Source organism: Sinocyclocheilus anshuiensis, unplaced genomic scaffold (assembly GCF_001515605.1).
Source record: "Sinocyclocheilus anshuiensis isolate Anshui unplaced genomic scaffold, SAMN03320099.WGS_v1.1 scaffold813, whole genome shotgun sequence".
In the NCBI taxonomy this organism is placed as follows: Eukaryota; Metazoa; Chordata; class Actinopteri; order Cypriniformes; family Cyprinidae; genus Sinocyclocheilus; species Sinocyclocheilus anshuiensis.
The window spans coordinates 41,402-53,637 of NW_015540942.1; the positions used below are offsets into that span (position 1 = coordinate 41,402).

Genomic DNA, 12,236 nt, shown 5'->3' on the forward strand with positions numbered 1-12,236 from the left:
GTAACACTCCAAAGAGAAAGGAAAACTTGAAATCGCATCATATGACCCCTTTAAACAATGGCAACAACAAATTAACCATAGTTTAACCATGGTATTTGTAGTAAAACTGTGGTTATACAAATGGTAATCAATCAGCCAAAAAAACAAAAAACAAAACCGTGGTTAACCATTAAAAGTTGTTAATTAAGGGAATGTACAACTCTAATATAATTTTGCAGAAATGTCGCCACAGGCACGTTTTTTCTATTGTGGTTGAGGGTTGCATAAGAATGTAGACGGTGTCAGGTTAAAGGGCTCAAAAGGGGCAAACAGGTGAAGAGGGAGGGAAAAGGGGAAGCACTGCCTAAAAAAAAACATGACCTTTGCGTGATAGTTATCTGGCTACTGGGAGTGAGGTGGTGGGCGCCCATGAGGAATAGCAATGCTTTTGTTGGTAATCTTCGCACGATCAAGCTGTCCTGTTTTGTGTCTATGACTCAGATCTCCCTGATCTCCAAAAGACACTCACTCAATGCCGCCTGCATGGATGCCCTCGCTCACCCCTGCGAGGGACCAACCTCAGGGCCGCAGACCCTTATTCCTCCCTATCCACCAAAACAGCCTCTTGAGAGATTCGCCTCAGGTAATGTCAGTGACAAAAAAGCCCACTTGCAAATTCGTATTCAGCCAGTCACACACCTGAGATCTTCTGTGCTTTTATTCGGCGCCGTGGGATGATTTTCTCCGCAGATGTGCAGCTATCCACCTGTCTGGAGGTCCAGTGTGCTCCTCTGACTCTAAACCTTCAATCTGACGGCTCGGCTCTCACTCAAACTGGCCTAAATCAAGCGGCACTGCCCTATTGAAGATGAAGAGGTGCAGCCTGGAGCTCATACGCCACAGACAGGGCTCCTATTGATTTTATAGCACAAGCTGCTGGTAAGCTGTGCTCTCTGGCATACTAAATTCCCTGCCCTTCTAGGAGGGCTTGATGAACTGCCCAGATAGCTCTCACTCATTCCTCTTGTCAGAAGCACTTGAGCTAGATGAATGTCTTACCTGTGCCTCGTGTGCATGCAACTCACTTAAATGTTTCCCGGCGACTCTTGAAGCTTTTTACCGCAGTCTCTGATGATGAATGGCTTTTTTTTGGTAAGAAAATGTTTTAGATGCTTTTCCAGTTTTCGCTGTGGAGGATTTATCTTCTGATGTATGAAGACGGGGCATTTTTAGCTGGCACACATGACCTCTCAGTCAAGTCAAGGTAGATAGATAACAGTTAAACATCATGACGCAGAATGCCATTGTTTTGCAAACACACGGAATGGATGTGCCTTCATTGTTAAAGTCAACATGAAATGATTCCTCAAGACTCCAGACTGGGACTAAAATAGTTTTAAATGCAACAAAAAAAATGACCATTAGCGATAATAACATCAGCATATGTTTGTTGCATTTCTCCCTCTGAGAGGCAGTTTGCACAGAACTTTCAAAATGTAATAATTATTTCTGACTCACCTCACTCATAGTTTTGATTAAAATATAACATCTGGTTGGGCAGTTGCATATAGTATAGCTGCAAAAGTTCAAATATTTCAGTATACTAAAAGTTCAAATCAGATCCAAAAATTTGCAAAGATGTTGCATATGCATGTGATTGGAACATTAGGTCTGTTGTTTGTCAGTTGTCAGAGATAGTGAAAAGGCGATTTCAGAGACAACATCAGTTTCATTCACAGCAGGAGCCGTTATGTTTGATTCATGAGCAAATGACTCTTATAAAGTGGTTCTTTTGAAAGAGTCAGTCAAAAAGATCCACAAATCAGCCTTTAACACACTGCCTCACTGAACCATGAGTCATTTTTCCATTATGTCCAATTCAAAGTGAACTAGGAACGTCACTTCTAATTAAGAACATTCACAACAGATTTTTTATGCAACATAAGGTATTCTAAAAATGTAAATATTTCACAAAAAATATTCTTTAGCATAGTTTAGCATAGTAATTGTAGTGTCATAGTAATATATATTTATTCTGGAGACCAGTTGATATCAGGTGAAAAGGAAAACCAAACAGTTTGCTTTTATTGATTTCTTTGGAATAATGTGCACTGATAAGACTTGGAATTTGCATTAAGAAAGTAAACTGGGTCAATTTTGATTTCATGTTGACTTTATTCTTCCATCCCTGATTCTGAACCAAAACACTGTAGTTATGATACATCAATGCTCTTGTTTCCTCATTATTTCAAATTTGAAGGTCAGTTTGCACACATTTTGTGAAGAAGACAAAGTGCGCATTGTTGGCATTCTTAAAACGGACTTTATTTTTCTAAATCTTTAAATATCTCTCAGACTATTATCTTTATTGATGTAAACTACTGTATTTAAAAGGTGTGCTTTTTTTCTACAGCATGTTTCAAGCTGAGACTGCTGTTTTCATTGAGAGGTCACATACACAATGTTGCAGGCCTAAGTGGTGAGTGACAGGGCCTAAGACTATGGATGTGATTGGCTGAGCAATAACAGTCCTGGTAAGAGGAGCTGATGCGAGGCTGTGATGGAGATGAAGGAGCAAGCAAGTGAAAGTGAGAGACCCGGCGACGGGTGCTCGGAGTAGGCAGAAGAGACAGGCACTAGGTGCTCTAAGAGAGACTTGAAGGGTTAAACTGTTCAACTGTGCCCAGTGCACTCCGGTGGACTCCTTCAAATATGAAACACTTAGTTTTGGACCCAGAACAGCACAATTTCACAACATAAAGTGGATCCAAACAAAAGGCAACATTTACAGTAATATTCCCAGTGAGGCGGCAGATCGCTAGCATGACTTCGGTAGGCTGTATGAAATAAAACTGGAGATGAATGACTGGCTTGCATGAATCTGGAGGCTAAAGTACATGCACGTCAGCTCTTGGGTGTTCTGAAATGAGGTGAATTTCTGGAAAAACTACATTATTATAGATGTTTCAGGATCTACTTCTGTTTCTACCTAACTGACAAGGGGATTAATAATTGTGACAGATGCGAAGGAAAACTTACTGTATATATTATATCATTATATCTGGATGTGTTTTGCATACATGGTAAAGAATTTTTCTTTTTTTTTCAATGTAACTAGTTTTAAGGGCAGATCTGTTGTTTTCTCTGTTGGCTGAACTTCTTTAAAGCCCTTGTATGCTTGTTATTTGAAAACCAAAAGCCCTTGGAGTTTATATTCATCAGTATGATATTGATAACATTAACTAAGCAACTAAATCACAGTATACATTTATATTTTGTAGTTAAGCTCAGTATAGCATTGATGTAGCATTAATGTATATAGAATGAGCAGTATATATATTCAAAGAAGTGTTGTATGCATGTTCACAAGCATAGCTTTTGTTGTTGTTTTGTTATTGTGTATAGACTTGAACCTGAAAATCCCTCCAGCCCATTTAGAGGCTTGTCTATTCATGATATGTGAATGGTCCAAGTTCTCAGGGCTGTTCCTTTTGATTTCATAACATTCTGATTTTTATAAACTCTTGATGCACAGCTTTTGGTAAATGTATGAACAATATTTTCTCCAAAAACATTTTAACTATAGACAATTAAGAAATCTACATTTGGCAGCCAACTGCTTTTCTTTCGCTAACAGATGGAAAATAAAACCTCTATGGTATGATAATGACCACAATATCCATATTAATAAGCAAAAGGGCCTCCAGTAAACTTCTTATCAAGGATATCTCATTGTAAATCACAGAAAATTGTAAATCATTAAAATCGCAATGAAAACATGTAATACCAAAAAACTTTGCTTGGCTAAAAGATCATATTTAATAACAAGCATTTTAACCCTGTTATAAAAGTTTATGCAGGGGTTATTGCAATGGAAATAATGGGAGTAAACATTATTAAAAAATAAAAAAAATAACAACTGTGTGGATGGCATGCAGAACCCGGCCAAGTAGATTGTGGGCAGCGTGTAGGTGGCATGAGTGGGGGTGATCAGCATGAGACAGTGGCACTAGTTGTGGGCTCAATTTCCGACCCGGGAGAGAAACCAACAATGTATACAATCTTGTGAGTGTGAGGCAGCACTCACCAGCTATGGGCTACTGAGCTGTGCATAAGGCGAGTATCAGGACAGCCTTTCGGTTCGTCTGTCAGAAGTGTTACAATCCTCCCCCTCAGAGGGCTTCACAGTTTCGCTGGGCTACCACTTCAGGAACTCCAGTCGCAGAACAAATGACTTTGAGGAGAGGACTAGCATTCTACTCGAGTAGCCCTTAGGGGGAGGGACATGTGAGTCAGGTGAAACGACAGAAACAGTGACTGAAAAATGAGGATTAAAAGGAAGCACCAATGATCTAACAATTACCATCTATATTTATATATAATGTTATAGAAAGAGGGTTATAGCCCTGCAGGCCTCGAGTGAATTCTTCTTCCTACTGGGGTCCAGCTCAAGTCTGTGGTTGTAACGTCTTGGCCGTGGCACTTCCTCTGTGCTTAAACTCTCTCAGACTGGAGTGGTCCTCCTGTTGGCCGCATCTTTGAAGTCCTTAGCGTTGGAGTTGTGAGCCTGCAAAAACTCCCTCTCGGAGTTGAGCAAGGCACCCATTGCCGCCTTGGAGGGATCCCTGGACAGGGTGTACATGGAGATGTCTGCCGCAGCGGGGCCCGTGTACCCGCTCTTGCCCATGGGCGAAGCGTCACGCGAGGCAGGCTCACTGGAGCGGCAGCTGGAGCGCCGGCGGAATCGGTAGCGGTAGCTGGGGATGCGACTGAAGGCCGACTTCTTGATCAGCTCGGTGCGGGACTTGGTGCGCAGCTTCCGGTGTTTCTCGATGAACATGTGCACGGCAAGCACGCCCACCATCTCGGCCATTATGAAGGACAGTGCGCCGAAGTAGAAGGACCAGCCGTATGAGTAGCTCTTCTTTGAATCGCTCTGGCCAGGGTCACCCGAATTGGCGGATATGTACACGATAATACCGATGATGTTACTTAGGCCTGCGTGAGGAGTAACAGCAGAGGAGAGGGCAAGAGAGAAAAGAGAGAGAGAAAGTTATGGCTCAGCACGCAGCTGTGGCTCATCATTCTGTATCATTACACAAGAATGCATCACTTAGCAGCCATGCGGAACACAGAAAAAAAGAACAATTGAAACATTTTAATTAGCTTTTTATAATCGCCATCATATTGAAGGGTAAATAATTAGCAGTTTGCCGTCGAATATTTAGATCATAACCAATAGGACGAGGCGATTCCAAGCGCATTGTTGTGTACAAAGCAACGCTCTGTCATCGGCAGCACGTTCGCTGCAATCATGAGGACTGATTCATCACAATTCAATTGTAACAGAGGGAGTTGGGCTCATTTGTGTGCTCATGAGGTCCTAATGGGGTCTTCTCTAAATATTTGACCAACATGCAGTTCTGAGGATCCCCGTCTGTCACCCTTTCCCAGGCCAGAACTGCAGCAGTGGATCAATATGCTGGCCTGCTGTTTGTTTACACTGCTCGAGCCGGCCCATCCATTTCAATAATAAGAGTTAATCTGGGAAGTCAACACGGAGTCTACGGGGAGGACGACATCCTAACCTGTCTATGAACTAATCCATTCTAGACATGCTGTATTCTGAACCCAACGGTACTCTCTGTCTTGTGGGGAAACCCTGGTTCGGACAATTGACTGTGGTTCGGAAAGATGGAAATATGCTAAAGCTAAATATATAAACAGGCTGAGCGCACTTGCACTGATGCAGTGGGTTTAATCTCTTACCAGCAGAGACAAAGAAGATTCCAGCACTGAGGATGACATTGTGTCTGCTCCTGTAAAACTCACCGGCAGCCACACACAAACCTCCCATGAACAGAAGCCCAACGCTCATGATGGGGAAGATGCTGGACGCTCTCACTGCTCCTGAGGGAGATACAAGCAAACCCAGCCACATTAGTGTCACTGTAAATAGTACAGAAGGAAACTCACCATATAAAGAGTCCGAAAATATTTTTATGTGAATGACAGATCATATTCAAAGGTCCATTTATGCTTATATTGATTATTTAGAAAACAGGGCTTTGGATGCTAGTTGGATGCAAACTGTACTAAAATAAACAATATACTGCATCTATGATGCAAACACCTGTCCACCAGCTACTGTTTATCACTGCACAACACACATACAGGCCAAATATTATCCTTACACTAAAAAAAAATCTAAAGAAGAAAAATTACTTTATGTAGTTGTGAATCTCGGTAAGTGGTAACATCTTAATTAGCTTATTTTATTTAAAGTAAAAAAAATCACTATATGAACCTAGAGACTATCAAAAATATATGTAAGACTTAGACTGGGTAGAAATACCTCTTAAGGTAATAAGCAGGTATTTTTACTCATGATGGGGAAGATGCTGGATGCTCTCACTGCTCCTGAGGGAGATACAAGCAAACCCAGCCACATTAGTGTCACTGTAAATAGTACAGAAGGAAACTCACCATATAAAGAGTCCGAAAATATTTTTATGTGAATGACAGATCATATTCAAAGGTCCATTTATGCTTATATTGATTATTTAGAAAACAGGGCTTTGGATGCTAGTTGGATGCAAACTGTACTAAAATAAACAATATACTGCATCTATGATGCAAACACCTGTCCACCAGCTACTGTTTATCACTGCACAACACACATACAGGCCAAATATTATCCTTACACTAAAAAAAAATCTAAAGAAGAAAAATTACTTTATGTAGTTGTGAATCTCGGTAAGTGGTAACATCTTAATTAGCTTATTTTATTTAAAGTAAAAAAAATCACTATATGAACCTAGAGACTATCAAAAATATATGTAAGACTTAGACTGGGTAGAAATACCTCTTAAGGTAATAAGCAGGTATTTTTATGCAATATAAATTGACCGTATATTTAAAATGTCAGGAAATATCAGAATGAAATGAAATTTTGTTTTGTCTCTAACATTTTTATTATATATTAAGCATTTTAAATAAAGCTCTCAAAGGGATGCAGTTTTGTGAGTATACCATTCAAAAGTTTGGGGTCAGTTTTTTTATGTTTTGCAAGATGTTTCTTTCTTGCTCAGCAACACTATACTTTTATTTGATCAAAAATTCAGCAAAACAGAAATATTGTAAAATATTGTTACAATTTAAAATAACTGTTTGAATATATTCTAAATTGTAATTTATTCCTGCAACGGTAAAGCTGTTTTTTCAGCATCATTACTCCAGTCTTTAGTGTAATCTTCAGAAATCATTCTAATATGCTGATATGCTACTTAAGAATCGTTCTTATTATTATCAGTTGAAAAAAATTGTGCTGCTTAATATATTTGTTGAAACTTTTTTTCAGGATTTTTTAAAGAATAGAAAGTTCAATAAGAATATAATTTGTTTGTATTTTTTTAACATCTTCATTGTCACTTTTGGTCAATTTGATTCTTACTGACCCCAAACTTTTGAATAAAAGTGTAGAGTCTGCTCCACCGTGTCATGCCTAAAATGGTCTTTATGTAGAAATATTTGTAATATGATGTCCTCTCATACTTTATTTCTTAAATATACATCTATAATTCTGTGATTGTCTATTTACTTTATGTATACGCATGAATATATATGCTATACTTTGCTGTGTCGAAACCAAAATCAACCTAGACATTATACTCCTTTTATGTTCCACAGAACAAAAAATGCCATGTTGGTGAATAGATGATGACATTTTTGGTGAACTATGCCTTTTAGATTTACTGATACAATGACTTTTATGGTACACATACGTTTTTTTGGATTTATGGTGTAAATCAGTCTGTCTCGTCAGAGGTATTTGGTCTAATAACCCGGCATTGGAACACTTCATCCCGAGCGAGCCATCTGATGGTGCTCTGCAGAAAGAATGTCTCCTTGAAGTGCTGTGTTTAGTTAAGTCTTCACAGATTTGAGCACTGCAACAGACAGTATCTGTCGCAAATGCTTCGTACTTCCGTCCAATTATTTGCGGACAGTTCTGGATCAGAAAACGCAGTACACACGGGGCTTCTCAGACTGGCTGAACTCCTTGCTCCTTTACTCTGCCTCAGATCAAGCTTGATCAGCCTCTTCAGAAATAGGATAAAAGCTAAAGGAGGGGCGTCTGAGAGTGTCAGGATCAATGTCAATAGCCTAGTTGACTGCCCTTATCAGTACACTATTGCTATGCACACCGCAGCGCTGCAGCATTTGCCCTTCTGAGCGCCTCTCCTCTAAGAAATAAATATTTTGGGACAAGAGGGGCAATCATGTCTACAGATGAAATAACCAGTGAATGTGATAGGAAAATATATCCATTTCGCTTTTTTTGAAATGTAGCCTTTACATTATCCTTTACCCCAGTGCATTTAAAAACTGACAGTGATGTTTATATGTACAAAAAAACACTGATAGCTTTGTAAACCAATAATAATATAAAACAATGCAAATCACTGAACAATCATGCAAGAACATCACGTTTACTGTACATGCACTTTTTTTGTCCAGTCTTGAATAAAGAACTGTTGCACAGTCATGCAAAATGTTGTGGGTCAGAACTTAATTTAAAGAATGCCTTTAAAAGTACATTTTAATTCCTTCATTTAAATATGGTTGCAAACAGTAAGTAGAATAGAAATGGAATGATATTCAATGAAAATCAATTTATTATATATTTGATTTTTCAGTATGAATTGCTGATTAAATATATATATCTTTATATAAATATAAAGAATTTATATATGTCATAAATATATTTTCATTATATTTCATAAATTAATACATTTATTTTGGAGGTACAGTTCATTTGTAAGGATGCTCTAATTTATACCAAAACATATTTATTTCTATAATATCTGAAATTCATGTGGCAGACATTTTGTTTTTGTGACAATTTTAATGGATAAATGTAAAAAATGTATTATTCTGTAAATATCATGGAGTGAATAGTTATAACGAGTCAAAATTAATAGGAAAGATATCCACCGTAAAACAAATAAATATGCGGATGATCTGCTGTGACGAGCTCTAATGGGGGTGAAATGTCAGAATAAGTCAAAATGAATGACAAAATTATTTGTTTTCTTGCAGAACTACTAAAATCTCACCTTGTGACTGTGCTGAATATCTTTGAATTGCAATTCATTAATTCATTAAAGTAACGAGCAAAAAACTTTGCTTTAACCATTTATGAAATCTCTGATGACTTTAAATATCATTTGATCATTAAGCAGATCAACACATTCATTGACGATCAGTTGGTAAGTTGTTTGTGAAGAAAACTGCACTATGGCTTCATTGTCTTTCTCTAACAAATGTCACTCTCCTTCCCTCCCCTTCATTTCTCTCTCTCCTCAGTGGATCAGCAGTCTCCCATGGCACACCTCATTAATATATTCATGCCCAGGGGAAGACAAAATACTCCTGCATCATCCAATTTTCCTGCCATCCTTGAAAAATGGATCAGTGGCCGAGCCATGCTTAATTACAGCTGGAAATGGGAGATATTTATTGAGGAGGATTGTACAGAGCATTAGCATGCAACAAAAAGGATGACATCTGCGTCCTTGATGGGTCCATCGTCTCGCTGACAGGTAAGATCTACATAGGGTAAGACCTCCGTGGGATGACTGAAACATTTATTCGTGCTTGGCTGAGACTTTTCAATTTGAAAACTGGACGGATGGGTCTCTCTGGTTAACAAGTCGAGGTTATCAGCCTCGTGAATCCCCTGAAACCTGTGCGGTGGGCATTTTGTAGACAAAGATGTGCAGGGCAGAATGTGAAATGCCTGTCTGAACTTGCATGCAGAGCATGTTAGGCCAGAGGACACGGCCCTCTGCTTCAAACGAATAACAGAGAAATTAGAACAATGCTCATAGGGAGAAACAGCCATCTCAAGGGCAACTAAAGTACGCCATGAGAGAGACAGATAAAGATCGAGTGAATCAAAGGCAAAGCTTTTCAACTGCATTTCTCTTCAAAATCAGCTCTTTTTTTGCTCAGAAATGTATATTTGTAGTGCTCATGAATGTATTTCATTACATTGTTCTGAATGGCATGCCTATCAGCACTATGAACAGGGCAGCAAATGGAGCTGTAAAGCAGTGGACTTTCTTGCCCTTAAAGTCTGGGTAGGATGTCTGTATCTGTGGCTTCTCCATTGCACAAACGGTCGACATGCTGACACCGATCATGTTAGACTCACACCCTGTGAAACTTCAGTCTGAGATGTCTAGTGTAAATAGTTATTGGCAGAAACCCCGCTTGCTGTGGTTTGTTGTTTATATGCAGTAAGATCTCACATCACATCAGTCTCTCCATAAAGCTAAAGTGTGGAAGGCTGCTCTTGGACTCTTTGTTAAAGGGATATTTCATCCAAAAATAAAAAATGACATTCTGTCATTCCAAACCCATATGCTTGTATTTTCCCCATAGAACACAGTCATTTTTTAAACAATTTCCACTCTCTACACCTTTCCATTCAACAACAGCGCATAGCCACCAACTGAGAAAACACAAAAGTGCCTTAAAGTCTGTATAAAAATATAAATTCCTATCTATTTTCTAAATGCAAGATTCATCTGTGTATATTTGTCTTTTTGACATTTTGATTTTTAATAAAAATCACATAACCCAAACACCCCAAATGATCTCAGATCCCCCTGAACAGACCCAAAAATAAACCTCAGGAGGTGGTCTGAGTACAGTTCATTTTGGGTCCTTTCATGGTTCCACTGCATCCTCTTTGAACACCAAAACCACTGAGGTTACTTACAGATTGTTCACTTTTTGGTTTACTTTAACTAAACTGGGTTTGGTTCATTTAAAGGGATAGTTCACCCCAAAAATTAGAATTCTGTCATTAATTACTCACCCTCATGTCGTTCCAACCCTGTAAGATCTTCGTTCATCTTCAGAACATAAATTAAGATATTTTTGATGAAATCCAAGAGCTTTCTAACCCTCCATAGACAGCAACACAACTGACACGTTCAAGGCACAGAAAGGTAGTAAGAAAACTGTTAAAATAGTCCATGTGACATCAGTGGTTCAACCTTAATTTTATGAAGCTACGAGAATACTATTTTTGAACAAAGAAAACAAAAATAATGAATTTATTCAACATTTTTTTCTCTTCCAGTCAGTCTCTGCTGCTATTCACGAGAGTACCACAACGTAGTCCCTACTAAGATTCTGGGCCTTGAACATGGTAGTTTCCTTGCTGTCAATGGAGGGACAGAAAGCTCTCGGATTTCATCAAAAATATCTTAATTTGTGTTCCAAAGATGAATGAAGGTCTTACAGGTTCGGAAAGACATGAGGGTGAGTAATTCATGACAGAATTTTCATTTTGGGATGAACTATCCCTTTAAAGTGTAATACCTGTATATGTGAAAACACCATTAATATGCATAAAACCCCATCCATCCACCATCAGCTGCAAGCTTGCATTCATTTTTTGAGTGAAAGCCCACATCTCAATATCCCATTAACAATTGAAGAATAGAACTAAGTCACTGCCCTACTTTTTTTTTGTGGATAATCCATTACACTCGGTTATGCATCGTGATATGAAGGAAAAGTTAAAAAATAATCTATAAAAGATAAACATCACTACATTCTACACTAACATTGGGGATTAACCCATTATACATTTTACATATCAGAAATAACATGTTTCCAACCCTGTTGAATGCATAACTCCTAGTATTTTCAGGTAAGGTTATCATTTACCCACACTTGACTTGTATACTCGCCAAAAGTGTATATAATTAAAAAAAAACATTATTATTAAATAATTATTATGCAAATAACATTATAATTTATAATTGTACCTCTAAATGCCTATTACTGTAAAAGGTCTAATTCCTGATGTCCAGGGTGTATTTATGGGTCATTAGCAGTATTGTGAGCATTCCCTCTCCACACATATTTATTTAAATTACACATGATTCGGTTGCTTTTTGATAAATGGACATCACGGAGAAACGTCTCAGGTTACTTATGTAACCATGGTTCCCTGAGTAGGGAACGAGACACTGCGTCCTCTAGGGGTCGCTATGGAGAACGCCTCGTCGTGACCCGTGTCTGAAGCATACATTGAAAAAACACCAACTCGTTGGCCGGCGACAGCCATGACGTCACTACCGGTGCGACTATAGTATAAATAGGCGCCGGGAGCACACATCATTCACTTCTTCGTCTGAAGCTTGCGTCCGCAGCATGGCAAGAAACCTAGAGGA

The 12,236-nt window shown here is 38.7% G+C and overlaps 1 protein-coding gene across 2 annotated transcripts in view; it reads right to left on the reverse strand.

The window, feature by feature from the left end:
- Positions 1-3,308: 3,308 nt before the first annotated feature.
- The window catches only part of LOC107689612 (voltage-dependent calcium channel gamma-3 subunit-like), a 39,201-nt gene continuing 30,273 nt past the window's right edge, over positions 3,309-12,236 (reverse strand). The window contains exons 3-4 of one of the 2 annotated variants that reach the window (XM_016487663.1): positions 5,749-5,889; positions 3,309-4,977 (exon numbers count right to left, since the gene is read on the reverse strand). In XM_016487663.1, the coding sequence (XP_016343149.1) occupies positions 4,484-4,977; positions 5,749-5,889 (635 nt within the window). In that variant the 3' untranslated portion in view covers positions 3,309-4,483. The remainder of the gene's footprint in view (positions 4,978-5,748; positions 5,890-12,236) is intronic. The other variant, XM_016487664.1, reaches the window with a different exon arrangement.